General features: G+C 38.3%; 4 protein-coding genes across 6 annotated transcripts; 3 read left to right on the top strand and 1 right to left on the bottom strand.

The window, feature by feature from the left end:
• Nucleotides 1-970: 970 nt before the first annotated feature.
• Nucleotides 971-4,402, top strand: LOC113767641 (beta-fructofuranosidase, insoluble isoenzyme CWINV1). Its single transcript, XM_027311799.1, has 7 exons — nucleotides 971-1,187; nucleotides 1,372-1,380; nucleotides 1,995-2,854; nucleotides 2,939-3,097; nucleotides 3,345-3,586; nucleotides 3,702-3,792; nucleotides 3,921-4,402. Exons 1-7 carry the CDS (start codon nucleotides 1,010-1,012, stop codon nucleotides 4,107-4,109), a joined length of 1,728 nt encoding a protein of 575 aa, XP_027167600.1. The 5' UTR covers nucleotides 971-1,009; the 3' UTR covers nucleotides 4,110-4,402.
• A 465-nt stretch (nucleotides 4,403-4,867) lies between these two features.
• On the bottom strand, nucleotides 4,868-8,667 carry LOC113767796 (nucleosome assembly protein 1;4). The gene is made up of 12 exons (XM_027311994.1): nucleotides 8,387-8,667; nucleotides 8,214-8,257; nucleotides 7,995-8,090; nucleotides 7,096-7,188; nucleotides 6,745-6,829; nucleotides 6,496-6,557; nucleotides 6,227-6,411; nucleotides 5,970-6,147; nucleotides 5,832-5,875; nucleotides 5,490-5,679; nucleotides 5,366-5,380; nucleotides 4,868-5,258 (listed from the first exon to the last, which is right to left on the bottom strand). Exons 1-12 carry the CDS (start codon nucleotides 8,457-8,459, stop codon nucleotides 5,190-5,192), a joined length of 1,134 nt encoding a protein of 377 aa, XP_027167795.1. The 5' UTR covers nucleotides 8,460-8,667; the 3' UTR covers nucleotides 4,868-5,189.
• A 4,324-nt stretch (nucleotides 8,668-12,991) lies between these two features.
• On the top strand, nucleotides 12,992-14,477 carry LOC113768567 (troponin T). Its single transcript, XM_027312977.1, has 2 exons — nucleotides 12,992-13,451; nucleotides 13,789-14,477. The coding sequence occupies exons 1-2, from the start codon at nucleotides 13,022-13,024 to the stop codon at nucleotides 14,286-14,288; spliced, it is 930 nt and encodes a 309-aa protein (XP_027168778.1). The 5' UTR covers nucleotides 12,992-13,021; the 3' UTR covers nucleotides 14,289-14,477.
• A 1,526-nt stretch (nucleotides 14,478-16,003) lies between these two features.
• On the top strand, nucleotides 16,004-19,630 carry LOC113768030 (heterogeneous nuclear ribonucleoprotein 1). Of its 3 annotated transcripts, none has more exons than XM_027312252.1 (7): nucleotides 16,004-16,269; nucleotides 16,358-16,646; nucleotides 16,906-16,946; nucleotides 18,039-18,202; nucleotides 18,284-18,389; nucleotides 18,469-18,638; nucleotides 18,729-19,630. In XM_027312252.1, the coding sequence occupies exons 2-7, from the start codon at nucleotides 16,390-16,392 to the stop codon at nucleotides 19,278-19,280; spliced, it is 1,290 nt and encodes a 429-aa protein (XP_027168053.1). In that variant the 5' UTR covers nucleotides 16,004-16,269; nucleotides 16,358-16,389; the 3' UTR covers nucleotides 19,281-19,630. The 3 variants fall into 3 exon arrangements, with proteins under 3 accessions (XP_027168053.1, XP_027168052.1, XP_027168051.1); XM_027312251.1 differs by having other exon boundaries at nucleotides 16,346-16,646; XM_027312250.1 differs by having other exon boundaries at nucleotides 16,004-16,646.
• Nucleotides 19,631-19,703: the final 73 nt, after the last annotated feature.

The raw sequence follows: 19,703 nt of genomic DNA, 5'->3' as shown, positions 1-19,703 counted from the left end.
TTAGTATTAGTAGTAATAATCCATAACTTAATAAAAAGGGAGGGAATTTGTTCAAAACATCTTTCACATCTTACCAAATGATTTTTTTGTCCTTCATTTTTAAAGTGTTAATTTTATGTCCTTTAAAAACTCAAGTTAGCAAATTTTGGTTCTAACTTAAATTTTTGATTGCCTTTTAGCTTGAAATTGCATTATGACCCACTTGTACCCATTTTTTATGTATAAAAAAAAAAAAAAAATTCAAAACCTATATATACTTTTAGTGACAAAAATGAAATTGTACAACTTGGACCCCAGAAAAACGATAGTTCCGAATACCACCGTTTGTTGGACCCCAGAAAAACAATACAACTTGGCAGCATAATTTTTAATTAATTGCTTGCATATAAAAAGAAATTGTAAGAGGAACATGCATATGCGGACAATTCCCTAATTGCGCGGGTCAATCATTCGTGCGACAGCCAATTTTTGATATTCCTTATTTAGGCAACTCACTCAAATGGTCAATGACCCCCCGTTCATTTCTTAACAATAAGATGCCCTCTCTCGTAAGCGATAAATTATATTTTTTTTTTCAGTGACGGTCAACATAGCAATAGGCACTAAACTCAGGATTGAGCAAAGTGCCACTAAACTCAGGATTGAGCAAATTGCCACTAAACTCAATTGATATTTTTAATTTATGGAGTATTACGATGAGGCCGAACCGAATTTTACATCTATAATGCTTCATAATTGATTTCACTCGAAAAGTCTAATGTATAATTTCCAGCCTTGGTTGTTTGACTTCCATTGATGTGACGTGATGCCGGACCTCTAGAGTATCCTTATAGTTGTACATCTTTTCGTGGAAAAATAAATTTTTTAAAAAAAAATAAAAAAATCTGACGTCTTGGTCCATGCTAGATTATTTATTGGTCAAGAGCTTCAACTTGGAAATCCTCCTATATAACAGGCCATCCATAATTCAGTCAGTTTCTTCCAAGTGTAGCCAAAATCTGTGGCAACCATGGCTAGCTTTTACCTCTGGCTAATGTGCTTGTACTGGATAGTGCTCGGACATGGCATTCTTGAAGCAGAAGCATCCCACAGAGTTTACAGAAATCTTGCATCTCTTCAACCAGCATCTCCAAGTCAAACCTACAGAACTTCTTATCACTTCCAACCTCCCAAGAACTGGATGAACGGTAAATTTTTGTCTTGTTAATTGTTAGTAATAATTTTCTAAGGAAGGAAAGACAAACGATTTACACTACTGTTTGGTTGTATTGTTTTAACTTCTCTAACGCGCCAGATTCTTGTTTTTCCTTCCATTTGTTTTGGCGTCAACGTCACGGTGAATACAACAACAATGGCATCTCGCAATGGCAGATCCTAATGGTGAGTTTTGTTCTCTTCTCGTCTATTTCCTCGTGTTTGAGTCTTCAAGGCCATCTATATTCCTTCTTAAAATCAGACGAACACCTTAAAGAGGTGTATCCTTCTTTGCCATGTAATGAAGATTCGTAGCTGACAGCTTAAAGAGGATCAGAGACGAATTTGTTATGGTTGAAATTATTGTTTTGAGAGTTCTATTCAAACTTGTGCTTAACAAAAGTAAAAGATGATGGCTTGTGGAGTAGAAAAACTCACTCCTCGTGCGTCTACATTTGACCGCTCAAATTCCAAGACTGGAGTTCCTTTTTGGATTTATGCATGAACATGATTGGTTACTAAGCACTGACCATTTCCTGGCATTCTTTCTGCTTACGAACAGCTTTGCAATCTCCTTACCCAGCTGAAAACCTGGTCTTTTGCAAGAATCCAGGAGTTTCTTAATGCCCTTTGTTCGAGTCTTTTGGCTTTTGCCATCATGCCATTATCCTTGTTGCTCATGTTCTTAGGACCAAGTTCACTAGTCAGAGGAAGACAGATATATATGCAACTAGAAATCAGATTTTAACCACAGAATGATGGCTTCCCAGATACTGAAAATATTTCCTTTCCCCTTTCAGGACCAACGGTTTATAAGGGACTTTACCATCTATTCTACCAGTACAATCCACTCGGTCCAGATTGGGGGAACATTGTTTGGGCTCACTCCACCTCTAAAGATTTAATCAACTGGAACCCTCTTAAAGCAGCCATTTTTCCGTCTCAGAAGGGTGATGTGAATGGTTGCTGGTCAGGATCAACGACAATGCTTCGAGGGGAAAACCCAGCCATTCTCTACACTGGCATAGACCCTAAGAACCAGCAAGTTCAAAATCTTGCTGTCCCCAGAAATCTTTCTGACCCATACCTGATAGAATGGGTCAAATCGCCTTACAATCCACTGATGACTCCGACTCCAGAGAACAAAATCAATTCAAGCTCATTCAGAGACCCAACTACTGCCTGGTTGGGCCCTGATGGCCGATGGAGAGTCATCGTTGGAAATAAATTAAATCGTCGAGGAAAAGCACTTCTGTACAGAAGCAAGGATTTTGTTCGTTGGACCAAAGCTCAGCACCCACTGTATTCAATACAAGGCACTGGAATGTGGGAATGCCCTGATTTTTACCCTGTTTCGAGCAGCCCTATTGGTTTAGACACATCAACCATTGGCGAAGGCGTTAAACATGTTCTTAAGGTAAGCCTGGATGACACCAAGCACGATCAGTACGCGATTGGAACATATGCGCATTCCAAGGATGTTTTCGTGCCGAATGCTGGAGCTGCAGAAAAGTTTTCAGGCTTGAGATACGATTATGGGAAGTTCTATGCTTCAAAAACATTCTACGATAGTTTGAAGAAGCGAAGAATTCTTTGGGGTTGGATCAACGAGTCATTATCTCGAGAAGATTATATTGCTCAGGGATGGTCCGGAGTTCAGGTAAAGCACCGTCTTCTACCAGTTAATCTGATCTAAAAGATTAATAGAGGCGTTGTAATTGACAAAGCTGCATTGATTTTTCAGGCAATTCCTAGGCTGATATGGCTAGATAAATCAGGAAAACAACTGGTCCAGTGGCCAATTTCAGAGATTGAAACGCTACGACAAAAAAAAGTTGGCTATCCTCGTACGCAGCTCAAGAGCGGATCCACAGTAGAAGTTCAAGGCATCAAAGCTGCCCAAGTAAGTAGACTGATAATTAGATTGGACATCTTCTTGCAAGCTTAGAATTCTTCCTGCTTTTAGTCAAATTCCTTCTTCAGGATATGAATTTTAATCCAAAAGATAATTTGGTGATTTACTACTTCCTCGTTTAGGATTTAGTCTTCGAATCCTTGTCTTCGGACCACTAATAAGAATGTGACATTCAAACTGAACGAATAGTCTATATAATGAATACTAGAATGTGACTGGTTCTTTTTCTTGACAGGCGGATGTAGATGTGTCGTTCCAAGTAGCATCCCAGTTGGAGCAAGTTGATGCATTCGACCCAAGTTGGACGGACCCCCAACTGCTTTGTAGTCAAAAGGGTGCATCAGTCAGAGGAGGGACAGGACCCTTTGGACTAAAAGTTTTGGCTTCAAAGGATCTGCAGGAATATACGGCCGTCTTCTTTAGAATTTTCAAAGCCCAGAACAAATATGTGGTGCTGATGTGCAGTGATCAGAGCAGGTATTATCAGGAAGACACTTCGCCTGTAATCCTAATCCAAAACTATTTTGCTTCTTTCTTGTTAAGAATTTTCAGAATTCTCATCATATTCATCCCACGTGACGTCTCTGTACAGGTCCTCGCTCAATGAAAAACCAGATAAGACAACTTATGGGGCATTTCTGGACGTGGATCCTTTGCACGAAGAATTATCTTTGAGGAGCTTGGTACGAAATCTTCTTTACGCTGGGCTTGATATATATAACACAGGCCAAAAAAAAAGTTTTTTTTTTTTTTTTGAGGACAAAGGAATTTATTATTAACGAGGAGGAATGGTGTTTTTTTTTTGTTGCAGATTGATCATTCAATAGTGGAAAGCTTTGGTGGAAAGGGCAAGGCATGCATCACTTCAAGGGTATATCCTACTAAAGCTTTAGGCAACGAGGCACGCTTGTACGTCTTCAATTATGGAAAGGCCAACGTCGCAATCTCAAGCATGAATGCTTGGACCATGAAGAATGCCAGTATCAATCGAAAGAATTGATCTTCAAGAGTGGGATGACTTTAGTTTGAATCTTTTATAACGTTAGCAATGGTGACCATATTTAAAATTGCATATTATCAAATAGAAAAGGTACGTATTTGGCAGACAACATATTGCATTTCTAAGCCACCATAACTCAAAAGAAGTCCTTAAGCCTCAGTCAAGTATTATAACATGCACGTCTCTCATGTGAAGTCAAATTTTCTAGTGTCTTCGACACATGGGACAACGTAATATGCTTAGTGATTTCCTAAAGACTTGCAAACTTAAATAGATTATGGACTTGTTCTCAATTCATTATTTTAACTCATTATGCATTCTAATTTTAAATAATTTAATTTTTATAATGTTCTTGATTGTTGTTATTTTCTGATTATAGATTTTTTTTATAATCAAATAACCAAAAAAATCTAAAATTCATAATTACCCCAAAAAATAACTTTTACCGGTTTTAATTGTTATCTATGATCACTTTCTATAATTAGACTTTGTAAACTTTAGAGCAAACCAAGGAAAAAAAATGAATAAGAAGTAAACTAAGTGGTGAGAGGAATCGAATCCCACACAAGGCAAGCAAAAATTAACATGCTAGTTAACATAGCCTTCGAGCGTAATCCATTAGTTCCAACCGCTTTTTTCTTCCCCCCTCCCCCCCCAACGCTATACCAACTACTACCCGGAACTAAATGTGAAACTAAGAATCTGCGCAATACCAGTTGAGAAACAGGCAAATTGATGCACTTTGATCATACATTATATACAGAAAGAAATGGAAAATTAGAAAGAAATAAGAAACCATAAAATCCAATACATAAGAAGGGAAAATATCACAATTCTCCCAACCATATCTCAAGGTGCCATGATCAACCCAACAGCATTTAGAAGCTTAAAGAGAGAGAGAGAGAGAGAGAGGGGAGGGGGGGGGGGGGGACGAGGAAAGATGGAATGCCGGGGACAGGGAAAATTAAACAAAAGGCTTCAGAATACACCAGGATGAATACAAGCAAAACTATCAACAAGCAAGGACAATAAAACTGCTCCCGATACACATTCAACTGCTTAGCAATTTAGGATTTACATCTACTGTTGCTTGCATTCTGGAGGGCGTTCAGTCTGATGACCTTCCTGACCTTGTGATCTTACACTCGGCTGCAATTCATAGAAGCAACTCAGAAGTCACATAAAGCAGTCATTAGGCAACAACAGCCATACTATCATCTACTATGTCGAGAAGTAACATTATTACATCACCTAACCTTTGATCTGGTAGACTGCAAGACACAAAGGACAACAAACAACAATAAATATTAGAAGTCTGCAAGAAACGTTTGCTGCAAAGAACTTTAATAATGAAACTGCCTATTTATGGGAGCTTATTACCTTCTTTCTATTCTTGCTATCCACCTTATCCTCATCATCTTCTTCATCTACCTCCTCATCTTCATCGTCTTCCTCCTCATCATCCTCGTCATCTTCATCATCATCCATATCTTCAAAATCATCTCCATGAACAGCCTCGCCCGTAAACCATGACACAGCATGAGGAATAATTTTGTCTCGTATTGTTGAACTACACAAAAACACCCATAATCACGTCCTGGCTGAAAACGAACTCTTATTAAACAAAAACTGGTAAACAGAGTACTAGATAACCTGAGGAAGGAAGGGCAATCATAGGCTATCAATCAAGGCATTCTATGATGGAAGAAATAAATAACTCACCCAATATCATAGTCTTGCTCCATTGAGTTCTGGAGTTCTTCAGCCTGTGAGAACAAAGAAAGACAGAATAAATAGAGCCCAAAGGACTTTCCATGCGCTCATATGCTGTAATGTGAAAAGTGAAGCAGAAGAACTCACAGTATCCTCATCAATATCGTCATCATCCTCAGGCACTTGCGGAGGGTTGAAGAAATTGAAAAAGCTTTCACAATTTTCAGTCTTAGTTATAGGTTTCACGTTCTTTGACCCCTTTCTTGGTTTTTTCTTCAAAACCTTCTGCGTCAAGCATTTGCCAGGATACCATTCAATTTCCGCCCTACAACATCCAAGAAATGTCACTAATCAGTAATCAATATCAGCATGACTTACATATAAGGCAGGATAATGAAGTTTACCCTATAGCTTTCTCTAGTATAGGTTCATCATCATCAATCATGTGATAAGTTTTTGTCAAGACAGTGTTCTTGAAAAATGGATTAGCATCAAAAAAGAACTCAAGCTTGAAACCCTTCGGACTATCAATCCTGCACCACTTGATATCCTTGAGATATTTTAGAGCCTCCTCATCACGCTCTGAAATCTAAACAAAGGGAGAAGTGATAGTCCATCACATGTTCAACATAGAGAAATAAACCCAAATAAAAGAAGGTATCCAATCATTTACCTCTTCTGCCAATATTTCATTAGTCTTCATCGCCATCAACCAGAAGTTGGGAACACCTTTTTCTGTTATGGAATGCAGCATGACAATCAAAGAAAGGCTTAAAACAACCACTTGCCAACAGGCAATTGAAAAGACAAAAAGGGAGAGCAAAGGAGGCACAGACACATACATTCACCCAAAACAAATAAACAAGTTAACAAGAAGCGCAAAGAAGGCTATAAATAAGTCTATTTGGAATGTGCATATCACCTTCTGTCCCTTTGTCTCCCTCGTCACCCTTGGAAGCATCACCAACTCCTTCAACTTCAAGAACACCATTAACTATTTGGTATCTCTGCAGTTTAAATAGCAACATTAACACAGAAACAGAAGCAGCACTCAATGCAATTGCGATTCATCTACCCAGATTGAACTGCCTTGGTAGCCAATACAGTTTATTGTGTCAGACCAGGTAAATAATAGCAACATGCAGCATACGCTTTTTTGATGCATACAATATTAGGTTGGAAGTTCACATTATAACTAGAGCTCAATGGACATCATTTGAAACAGATGACAAAGAAAAGTACAACCCCTAATTCAGCACAAAGAAAGTACCACCTTTGTATAGAGTGGTTCATAGAGCTTCTGGTATTTAGCTTCCAGTGCAGCCCTCTCTTCGAAGAACTTTGACTCCAGCTCATCATGTTGGCTCTGCACATGAAGAAATACCCATGTATAAGGGCACACAGAAATGTTTTACCACAATCTCAAAGCAGTATACTTAACAACAGAAGATCACTCCAGCTGGTGAAGGTTTGCCATTCGATTTTACTAAATCAACAAATCCTCATAAATGGCCTGAAAACGTTATTGGCCCCACTAATCTCATGAGTTTGACTAATTTCCACGTATTAGTCCATGCATATGTAGCTTTTGAACTCCTAAAGGAATCCATACCCCACAACGAGCAACTGATTCCAGTGGTGCTGCATTCCATAGATTTTACTTTAATGTTTTAAGAGTTAGATCTCCATATGCAGGGAGGACCAAGATACAGTCTTACACATGGAATACAAGGCCACAATTAAGTCTATTCCACGCAGACACTTCTTCCCTTTTTAATCTAATAAGGTAGTCAATTAGCTCCTATATATAGGAGTTGACAACAGCGGTTAACCTATATCAGGTGAAACTGAATTCTAAATATCTTATCAAAAATCAAGCATCCTGCCATCTCGAGCTTTTGCTTTTCTCAACTGCCTCACACAACAAGCTTAACGTTGATTTGGCTTTTAAGGCCGCATTTAGATTCATGTAAGTAATGCTTCGACTTTTCACCAAAATTACTTCCGGTGAAATGATGAACCCAGCACAAAATAGAAATAAACATCGGAAAAAAACATTTCTACCCAAAGCACCCGATCGACAAACAATGCTGAACAAAAAATTGAAAGCAGGCAGCAGAAATTAATTCTAAAGCTTAGTTGAACTTATAAGTTTTAAATTCAATAAAGTACCTGAAGCTCTCTTAAAAATTCCACACGCTTTCGAACCTTGGGAGAGAGAGTCTCCATAATATCCGAATGCTCCCCAGCCAAATGCTGAAGTTTATCCTACAAAAGCAACCCCAAAATTCAGATAAACCCCACCACCAGAAAAAAGAAAAAGAACAACACCATTGAAAACGTTCAAATTAAAAAAAACAAAAACACCAAAAAATAGTAATAATAACTAACCTTGAGGGCATTAACTAACCCAGCACGGTCCTCCTCGCTTAAAGCTGCATGCCAATTACAGCCAAAAAGAAATGATTAATAAAAACAACAGATATTATCAAAATTTATTTCTCCACCTTACGAAGACCTGCAACTTCTAGCAGCGAAAAGGGTTTTTGGGCTCAGGAAATTACCGGCGGCGGCAGCGGGGAGGGCGGAGCCGAGATCAGACACATCCAACTGATCTTTATCGGTGCTATTATTCATCTTTGGCGAGATCGCGAAGAAATTGAAACTTAAAACCCTAGAAAATGGATTAAATAAGGAATAAAGAAATCAAAAACAAGGGGGAGGAACCAAAAAGGTTGAAGAGAAAAGGAGGGAAAGTGAACGAGAAAGAGGGCTTTTATGCGAGAGAATTCGGGAGAGAGACCGAAGCAGAGAGGGGCGAGTGGGCGGTTTGTTTGTGTTAGCGACCTGACTACCTGACCCGAAGAAACCTGTAGGTTATGCCTAGACAGATAGGGAATTTTCTCACGCTCACATGCAAAGTGCCCATTTCACGCGCGGCTCAAGTTGGACCGCTAATGAAAAGATAATTCATGCTGGACCGCTCGGCTTTCCAATCGGACCTTACTCAAAAGTAGAATTACGTTTTAAGGGCAAAAAGTATTTTTCGATTACTCCTGTTTTAAGGGCTAAAAAGTATTTGAGGATTTTTCAATTACTGTTTTCAATAAAAAAGGCTAATAAGGCTTAGCTTAATTTCGCTCTATTTCGTTGAGGCAAGGCTAATTTAATTACTTCTTTTTTTTTTTTTGGTAATTACTTCTTTTTTTCATTTTTTTAATCATGAAAACTAAGGCTGACTTTTTGTATTTATAAACTATAAATCAGAGGGTCACAACAATATGCTTCTAGCTTCTCCACGATTGCCCTCCACTTATCTATTGGATTACGTTGTCCGACTACATAAAGTTTAATTTCTATATTTACATATTGTTTAAAAAATAATTTCAACTTTTTAAATTTTTTTTAGCGAGGGAATGTTGGGGTAGAAAAAATTATAACTCGTAACCTCTAAGTTCTAAGATCTCAACTTTAGACGATAACTTTAATGAATTATAATTAAATAACTAATTAGCAAATGAAAATAATATTGCATGTTAATTGGTAGGGTCTATGTTGGATCTGTTTTATCCAAATCTAAACCCATTAAAATTAATTAGATCCAAACCTAGATCCTTATGCGTCTGAAGATGTAAACTCAAGTCACCGTGGGTTTGGGTATCAAATAGGTATCTATGATACCAGTATGAGCATATCGTGATACCATTCATTTTTACTTTCGAGTAAAATTAGCATTCAAAAAATTGCATGTAATATTATAAACTAAAAAAAGAACTATTATCAACTACTTCAATTTATTTTCGAATATTCATCCGCAATACAATAGATAGGCGAGGTTAGGCAGTGTTTTGTTAAGTTATGAACACATCATTTAATCTAATAGTCATGGAGTCATAGTGTATTTAATCAAATGTCCATAGAATATTATATTATTTTGTAAATTTACTAACATACACACACACACGCATACACGTGAGTATGATTTGGATTTAGATTTGAATATGAATCATATAAACCAAATCTATGACTTTCTTTCAGGGTATAGATTTGAATTTGAAAAATTAAACTCAAACACCATGAAAAAATATTAGGTATGGGTAAAGACTGGACCAATTAACATACCTAAAGATGGTTATAGTTTGGTTAATTTACTAATATCGCCATCTTATCCTAACTCTTAACTAAACACATAAACACTGAAGATTTAGTAATCTAGTGCACAACTCAAACTCAATATGAGTTATCCTATCTCAGCCAATCAATTAACCAAACCCATGCTCAAAATATAATGAAAAAGGAAACAAGTCTTCAAACTATTGAAATTTTTAATAGTACACTCTAATTTGTTATATGGTTTCAATCAATCCCTTTGACTAAAAGTTTGCGGACTTGAGTTAATCAAATCTTGACCCAAGCTTTAATTAATTAAGCACAAAAATGGATCTCGCATGCAAATGCTAAAGTCAGCCTACTCCATTCATAAACTCTTACAGATTCATAATGAGCATGGGAACGACTTGGTAAAAAGCATTCAATAAGAAAAATATAAAATTTATACTAAAAATAATAAATTTGTCATTTCGAAAGAAAATTGTTTTGGCATTCGCATGCCCGCTGTAGTATCAAGTTGAAATCGACTTCTGTTATAAACTCTTGGAAATTCAAATCAAGCTTGAGCATGACTTGACGTTCTTCTTCTAAGTTGAAAGAAATAAACGCCACAATGAGTAAAGAGTAGGGTTAGAGAGTTCAATCAAGAACCTAATGCTTTCTTTTGGAAGATGAGAATTTGGATAGAAAAGAGAGAGAAAGAAGAGTTTGGATAGAGTATTATTCTAAATAATTACTGTAATATTTTTTTGTGATGTGATGTATATGAGATAAAAAGATAGTTGAAAATATAAAAAAGGTGAATTGAAAAATGTATTTATGATACAAGCGAAATTTTTTTATAGAAAAATTGGCTATCCAACTTTAATTTTTTCCTTTGTTTGTGAATTTTTAGTAAAAAAGAAAATAAGAGGATTCAGGAGGATGAATAGTAGACAAAAATTTTCCTCTCAAATTGGACATAAATAGAGAGAAGGTTTGAGGAATCCCGTGAAAGTTTTTCAAAATACCTATTTTATCCTTAAAAAGGTCTTAAACAAATATTTAATAACTTTCATATCCAAAATCATTCCACTAATTCTCAAAATTTCCAAACAATAAAATAACAATCCCTTCTCTTCTCTTTTCTTTTCTCGTAACTTAAAGTTTTCCCTTCTCCTCTTTTTTCTATCCTAAACTCCCAAACTAAGCCTAAAAGCAGCAGAAGGCTTTTGGAACACTTGACAAGTTTTATACTATTTAACAAAAGTGGAAATAGCGACAACTCGACGAGTCATACATCTACTTACTATTAGTCATAACTCTGACAAAAATTGCCTTAAATTTATGTTGGAAACCTGTTGGGTGGAATCTTTCCCCACCTGGCTCATGAATGATGCCAAAGCAAGTCTGAGGAGCAGTTGGTCAAACTCTCTTGTAAGTGATTTTGGTGTTTTGTAAAAGGAAAATGTTAATCAAATTCTGTTTTTTTTTTTAATCGTACTTCAATCATTATTCTATTATATACTCTAATAAATAAAAATTATATAATAAAAATGATACTAGGAATGTGATTAAAAAAAAGTGAAATGGGATTAACTTTTACCTTATTAAGATTTACCTTATCTAGTCTCAGTACTACTAGTTTTGGATGGAGAGGGATATCTAATCTATGTAAAATTGACGGTGGTAAATCATAATTTACCCGTAGTCAATTTAAGCGCCTCAACTGAAATGATTCTAAGACTATTCTCCGCCATAAAATGGCAGTTTAAAATCCCATGGTATTCAAAAGGGAAATTTGTCAAATTGGTCCCTAATATTTACCAAAAACACTTTTTTAGTCCTTAACATAAAAAATCAGCCAAAATGATCCTTCACATTTAAATTATGAGCCAATTTGGTCCTATTGCTCGTTTTTGCTCAAAAAATAGCACCCCCCCTCACGTGGTCATATTTTTAGGGGCAAAACCGGAAAACACATTTCATTACCGGTCAAAAGAAGCCATCTTTCCTTCATCTAATCACCGCCGGAGTTTGAATTAGGTACATAGGAGGAGGCTCGGTTCCCCCAACCCCAACTCCAACTCCAACTCCAACCCCAGCTGGAAAAGGCCCTTGTCTTTCCTGCCAATACGGCGCCGGAGTTGTCACCGGCGCAACCTGCTCCGCCTGAGGAGCCTGGGGTGGAGGTTTTTGCTGGTAAAACTCATCGACTTTCCTCCTGTACATATCTTGATCATGGCCTGAAATTTGCATCTTCTGCAACTCATGCATCTGCCGTTGAATCTCCGCCGCCGGAGGAACCACGGGCTCGTCTATCACCTGCCGAACCATAACCGTAGGGGCCACCGGCGGAGGATCCTGCAACTTCGCCGGCGTGGGATGACCCTTTTCCAAACCAAACAAAAAATCAGGGCTCCTCGCCGGCTCCTTCACCCCAGAAACCGCCACAGACTGCGGAGAAGAGCCCTCCAAATTCTGATTAATCTGCGCAGCATTCAACGCGTCAACAAACCACTGCCTCTCAGCCTTGGAATCATCCGACTCAAAACTACTCACGGACGGCGGTGGGTTGGCATTCAACAGAAATATAAACAGCCTCAGCCTCGTCGGCTTAGCTGAAGACCGATGAAGACGGTCATATTTAATGAAATGTGTTTTCCGGTTTTGCCCCTAAAAATATGACCACGTGAGGGGGGGTGCTATTTTTAGCCGGAGAAATGAGCAAAAACGAGCAATAGGACCAAATTGGCTCATAATTTAAATGTGAAGGATCATTTTGGCTGATTTTTTATGTTAAGGACTAAAAAAGTGTTTTTGGTAAATGTTAATGACCAATTTGGCAAATTTCCCTATTCAAAACGAAGAGAACAGCAAGACTTTTTAACAGTATTTTAGTCTCGCTGTTGCAGCGAATCGAATCGAGCCGGCGGTAACTGGAGGATTTGAGGATCGACCAGTTTTGGCCCCGAAATCAAATTATCCGGGTTGAACTTGCAACCAAGCATGGATATCGAGGGCAACGACGGTTCAAAAAAACCGGGTTCGATTTTTGGAGTCAAATTGGCCCAGAAATCAAATTATCCGGGTTGAACTTGCAACCAAACATGGATATCGAGGGCAACGACGGTTCAAAAACCTTGCTGGAACCGGGTTCGACGGTAGAATGGGGAAGGGGTTTGGGTCTCAAATCCAAGGACAGAACCGTTTCCCGGCGTCACGTGGCATTTGAACTTGCTCCTGCCAATGAACCCAACAGGGTTCGTTTCCAAGTTATCGGAAAGAATCCCGTTTGGGTGCACAGCGGCGAACGCGGTAAAGTCAGCACCTTTAGGACTTGTGAGCGCGGTGAAATGGAAATTGGAGACATGTTTTGCGTTTCTGCCAAGACTCCCGTTTGGTTCACTGTCAGAAAAGCTGACTCTGTAGCTGACAATTTTAAGAGAGAGTTGGATTTTGAGGGTAGGTGTGAAGTGCGAGATTTCGATGCATTAGAGCCCGAGTCTATTGATATTTCACATATTGATCCTGTTAAAGGTATTGTTTTTTTTCTGTAATTCTTTCTATTTCAATTTTCTGGCTGATGTCATATGATTTCAGATATTGTCTTTATTCTTCGAGTTCATTCACTTTATTTAGCCTTTGATATACTAAGCATCATTTAAACTATTTGGTTGATTAAGAACTCTGTTTTTCTTTTTTTCCGTCTTTCCTTTTCTCGGGGGAGGGGGCGGGTGTTTGAGGAAGAATTGGAGAATTGAGAGGTGAGATTTAAACATGTTTGAATTATATGGGGTTAAAAAAATTCTTATCAGCTATCAGTTCATATTGCTTATTACCGGATTTTTTTTTCTACATCTTTTTGGAATTGCAGAGTTTGGTGTTCTGGTCATTGGAGAAGAGTTTGATGGCTATCCCAGGAAAATGATTAGGGATTTTAAGAACTGGGATTGGTTTCTTGAGGAGCCTGGAGAGGAGAGTGAGGATGATGGATTTGACATAAATAAGAGGAGGAAATGTGGGAGAAGGAAGAGGAAGAAAGATGGACAAAATGAAGATGAAGACTGGGCTGGGGAGAGTGAAGAGGAGAAGGAGCTGCTTACAAAGGCAACAAAGGTCCAGAAAGCTAAATACTTGACAAGATCCAAGAATCGTGACAAACGGGCCAAGGATACTGGAAAAGGTACAACTTCTAAACTGAAGTATAGAAAACGTGCTGAGGAGGAAGATATTGATGAGGAAGAAGATGATGAGACGCTAGGTGGTTTTATTGTGGATAATGATCAGTTGGAGGAGGCAGGGGAAGAAATTGACGAAGAAGAAGAAGAGGAGGAATTTGAGGAAGACGAAGATGAAGAAGAAGTAGAAGATTGATGGCCCTTCGAAAGTGTAAAGGTTGCTTGGGTGGTCTCTGCCTGTAAATTCTTTTGGTGCTAACTGGTTCATTCATAGATTTCGTGGGATGTTTAGTGTTTCCTCTACAATCAACTAATGTGCTTTCTGATTCACAGTTGTATTTGCCTCGTTTCACACTCACCTTAATCTCTCCATAGATCGACTCAATCAAGGTCTTCTTTTATTAGATGCAAGATGCTAAAGCTATAGCTTGCTTCTTGTGAAGAAAAAACATCACTACTTTGCCGATTCATTGAGTAGTCAATTTTATCCTATGATAACCATATCCGTCTTCCTTTACAGCTTTACAATTAAAATCTAACTTTCAAGTACAAAAGTGAAAGAAGATTCGTCTTGTCTTCGCTGTGTTTGTCTGTGCTACAGGTGATGTTCTTTGATTGAGAAAGCTTGAACTCCTGTAATCTTGAATGGTACATAGTGACAGGATGATGCTCGACTCGTTCGACATCATCTCATAAGCATCACCTGTGTAGTATTAAACAGGATTGCTGGTGAAGAGGCTAGGTGACATATGCTACGTGTTTGATTCTTGTAGTGTACTTGCTCCAAGCTATCGTGTTCTGCAGTCGAATTGTTGCTGCTTTTGATACTATAGTTCTGTTTTGCCGTGTGATACTCTCATATTTACTAGAGGTCTGGAGCTGAGAGTAAGGGTCCTTCTTAGTTCGCTTGCCAGATAAAACCGTACCTAAAGGTATGTATATCGATTTGCTGGGCAAGCAAGTAGTATTTTTGACATGGAACTTCTTGCCGTTAACATAAAATTGAGGACACTGCCCGAACAGTTATCAGAAAAACCGTTCGGATCGATTTTGTGTGAAATACACAAAATATAATTTTATATGCACACGGTGTAACTTACTTTCAATAACGTGTAATTATAAAATAAAATTTTGTGAATTTCACATATAGTGTGAGAGCGGTGTACAAGATGTAACTTGAATCTTATATAACTTTCTTAAGGAGGCCAATTTTTGGTCATCAACCTTTTATGCCGGACCTCCATCACAAACCGTACCTACAGTGACATTGCGAATATCTTTTTACCAAGCATCACGATCACATTGCACAATTCATGATATGCAGTGATAAATGTTTTTTCTCTCTCTCTCCTTTTGTTTTCTTTTAATTTTTTTTGACATGATTGTCTCCAAAAAACGGTGGTAGGATTTGGAGACGAATGGTCCCTAAATAACAATATATAAAACTAATACCCCAAATATGGTGGAAACAAGACTAATGTTTAGTTAAAATAAAACTCACATCTAGTGAAATTCGAACTAAGAATTTCTAATTTTTAAAATCTCAACCTCGACAACTAGATCAAAAGCTTGTAGCCACAAATTTTTTTTAATGGTATTCAAATTTCAAACCTTGAAGTTGTATATCCTTTGTAGTAGTATTTGTTTTTCTTTTAATTCCATTGTTTTACGTGCGGAAAATATCGTGGACGCCCGTACCACGACTTCAATTGCGTTGACGAATAAACGATGGATTAGCCGGGGCACAACGATCAAAAGCGTGCCAGTTGTTGGTGCGATCAAGTCATCCCAGCCCCAAATATTGCCACGTCCCACCCATTAGCACGAAGCTACGTCGTCTTTTCCGGCATCGAGAGCTACAAAAAAAGTGGGGGCACCCACCGTTTTCTCACTTTTCCTATCATCCTTCGGGCTCAAATATCTCACCACTCCCAAAAATAAGAAACGGAATATTTACTCACTAGTTTAGTAGGAGCAAAATTATTAGTATATATTCATTTATTAGCATATGTTATCTCGTGTCTAGATCTTTGTAAAATATTTTCCAATACGAATTTTGCAAGTTGGCAAAAGAGTGTTTATCTTCACCAGCGGGACTAGGGTTTTGCCTATCGAAAAAATCGCCACCACCGGAGAAAACCCTAGCTGAATAGGGCAAACCGGGAAATTTCCATCAGGTTTTGATTAGGGTTTCCACAGGTAAACACATAGCAGTATCATAGTGGAAATAATTTTGTAGTATTCGATTTGCAGGTATTTTTATAGGTAGAGACAGAAAGGAGAATCCTTAAGAACAAATGGATTATGATTACGTAGCCGCTGAACAGAATTTCTCCGCTTACGGAGTCGACGAACAACAATCTCACCACCGACAAGGTGGCGGGGAGGATGAGTATGAGGAAGATAACCACGGAGAAGACTACTATTCCGAACGCGGCGGAGGAGGCGGTGGAATAGGAGGAGGAGGTGGAGAGTTGGAACCACTGGATAACATAGATGATAGTACTACTGCAGGCCACGATTTAAAGCTTTCAGTCGATGATTCTTCTGCAGGGTTAGTTAGTTATAGTTTAGTTATGGTTAGTTTGTAGTATGGTAGTAGTCTGTGTTGGGAATCAATCTCCTAGGGTTTCCAAAAATATTGATTTTTTCGCTTAATAGTTGATTGTACTAGGGGTCTTTTGCATTGGGGGAAGAGTTTTTTCGATGTGTAATCGAACCCCTTTGTGTTTTTGGCCTCTTAACAAAAAGAAATGAAAATGAGGGATGTGTGAACAATTTAGCAATAACTGTTGGTTTTTCTTCTGTGGTAGAAAACTCTTCGTTGGTGGTATTGCTTGGGAGACTTCTGAAGGTATTTCACGCTCTTATGTTTATATGTATTTCTGGATTTTCCTTGTCAAATGATGATGTATAATTGGACCCTTTTTATCTGAATATTGCTTTTATCTTCTGCCGTTATTCTCTTTTGCTATGAATTGTGAGGTTTGCTTTGGTGTATTTTCATCTAACAGAAGACTTCTGATAAAATAATGCTTATGCGTGTGACTAGTGGACTTGCGGCGGGTTTTTAACTTTTGTCTCTGTTGTCGATAATTTGTGTTGATTGGGCATGTTTTTCTGTGAATCCTGAAGGTCTAATCTTTTACAGATCTAATGGAAAATGCTTTGCCACTCGGTGAAAGATATGGTTAGTATGGGGAGCCTTAGGAGAACTGTCAACCATATTGCAAAAGACTTTCCCCTGTTGCCACAATTTAGAAGTGATATTTGTAATTTGCAATCAAAGACAATGTGGAAGATGAGTAGTTGAACGTAGAGAATTTGAATTTCGTTTTCATTGTGTATGAGGGGTGGAGGAGAAGGGGGTGGGGAGTACAGGTGAAGAAAAAGGGGCTTGGTGTGTCATTTCATCCCTTCTATTGCAGGGTCACTGACGGAGGCTAAATGGATGCCCTATTTACAGGGCATACTATAATTTCTTTTAAGGTTAAATAAGGATATACCTTAATTACATTGAGTGCTTGCACTCGTCTAGGAAGGCTGCATAACCATAATAAATTGTTGGAATTGGGTACTTACCAAAAAGTGAGATGATCTACTGAGAATCTTCATTTTCTTTTCGATTGGAATTACTAATTTCATATTTGTTTTATCATTTGTGGGCTGGAGGGGGGTTTTTATGTTTAATTACGAGCATGAACTTTGCAATCCATGCTTGATCTGTCGTTAGAATGTGACATTGGTAGTGTTGGGTTGGTTGCTTGTGGTTCGTTATTTCTACTTAATAATGCTATACTTTTCTTGTAAGATGCGATAGTGCAGTAAATTTGGCGAACGCTATGCAAGCTGCTTTTGACATGTCTGAGTATATGCGTTTGAATTGGGTGCCTGTTTTGCTTATTCAGCAATCTGATTTTATCTTTCTTTATTTTTTTCATTCTAGAATCATTTAGCAGGTATTTCAGCAAGTATGGTGAATTAACAGATTCAGTTATAATGATGGATAAAATCTCTGGAAGACCACGAGGTTTTGGATTTGTAACATTTGCTGACCCTGAAGTTGCTAATAAGGTTCTAGAGGAGGAACACATTATAGATGGCAGAACGGTATAAGGTCTTTCTTATTGAGTGGTTCACCAGTTTTTCTTTTGCAACATATTTTTACAACCATTATTTATCTGACATCAGGTGGAAGTGAAAAGGACAGTCCCTAGAGAGGACATGCAGGGTAGAGGCGGGGTGTCAAGAACCAAGAAGATATTCATTGGCGGTATTCCATTAACCTTGACTGAGGGTAACTTTAACAGATCCATTTCATCTCAGTTTATGCAAGTTGATTAGTGTGTTCGACTTTAAATGAGCTTCTATTGCAGATGAGTTGAGGGAATATTTTTCTGCCTATGGTAAAGTTGTGGAGCATCAGATCATGCTAGATCATAAAACTGGGCGGTCTCGAGGCTTTGGCTTTGTCACCTTTGAGACAGAGGATGCTGTTGAAAAGATATTTACTGATGGACAAATGCATGAACTTGGTGGCAAACAAGTGAGTGCCAATGATCTCTAACCTTTTAAGATTTCGTTTCCCTTTTGTATTCTAAAGAAAGAGAGGTAAGCAGAGAAATAAATGTTTCAGGTTGAAATAAAGAAAGCTGAGCCTAAAAGATCTGGGTTTGATCACTCAAGTGACAGCAGGATGCGTCGTGGTGGTAGTAATTCCAACAAGTCATATGGTGGTGGTTATAGTGGTGGTGCTGATGGGTTTGGTGGTGGATATGGTGGAAAGATGGGTAGAGGATATGGCGGATATGGTGGATATAGTGGTTATGGTGGTTATGGCAACTATGCAGGAAACTATGGTGGAGGTGCAGGTTTTTATGCTGGATATGGTGGTTTCGGTTATGGTTTTGGGTTTGGTGGACCCATGTATGGTGGTGCTGGGTATGGAGCTAGCAGTTACGGGGCTCCTGGCGGTTATGGTGGTGCTGCTGCTGGCTATGGTAGTGGTAGAGGATATGTAAGTGGTTATGATGGTGGTAAAAGTTATGGTGGCGGTGGCGGCAGCGGTAGTGCTGCAGGATATGGCGGCCCTAAAGGTTATGGTGGCGGAGGTGGCAGCGGTAGTGGTGGCAGTAAGGGATATGGGAATGGTGGTGCAAGTGGGAGGTTCCATCCTTACCGGAAGTGAACTTTTGAAGAAGTCAGCTGTTAGACGTGATTTGACTGTTACAAGTTCTGTCAGGGGCTATATGTTTGGGGATGATGGTTTTAGCTTTTGCTTCTTTACCCACTTAATTTTGAATTCAAACAATTGATTTTCTTAGACATGGTTGTCTTTTGTTGTGAGAACTTCTTTGTAGCCGAATCTGTAGGGCAAGTAATTGCTGCTCCATGATTCTTACTTGTGAGAGAATCAAATGGTATCTGTTTCATTGGAATATTTTTGACAGACATAAAATTGAATGATTTTCTTTTAAACATTAGATAGAGCATCGGATCCCATGGTGAGGCTGTTTCAAAGAATTTGGCATTGTTTAAGTTTCCCATTGCCACTATGCTCTCAATTCCTGTTATGTACAAACCTTCACTTTCAGGAGCTGATTTAATAGAA

The sequence above is a fragment of the Coffea eugenioides genome, chromosome 4, assembly GCF_003713205.1.
Source record: "Coffea eugenioides isolate CCC68of chromosome 4, Ceug_1.0, whole genome shotgun sequence".
Lineage (NCBI taxonomy): Eukaryota > Viridiplantae > Streptophyta > Magnoliopsida > Gentianales > Rubiaceae > Coffea > Coffea eugenioides.
The sequence above is the reverse complement of the archived record's forward strand: the minus strand, read 5'-3'. Positions and strand labels throughout refer to the sequence as shown.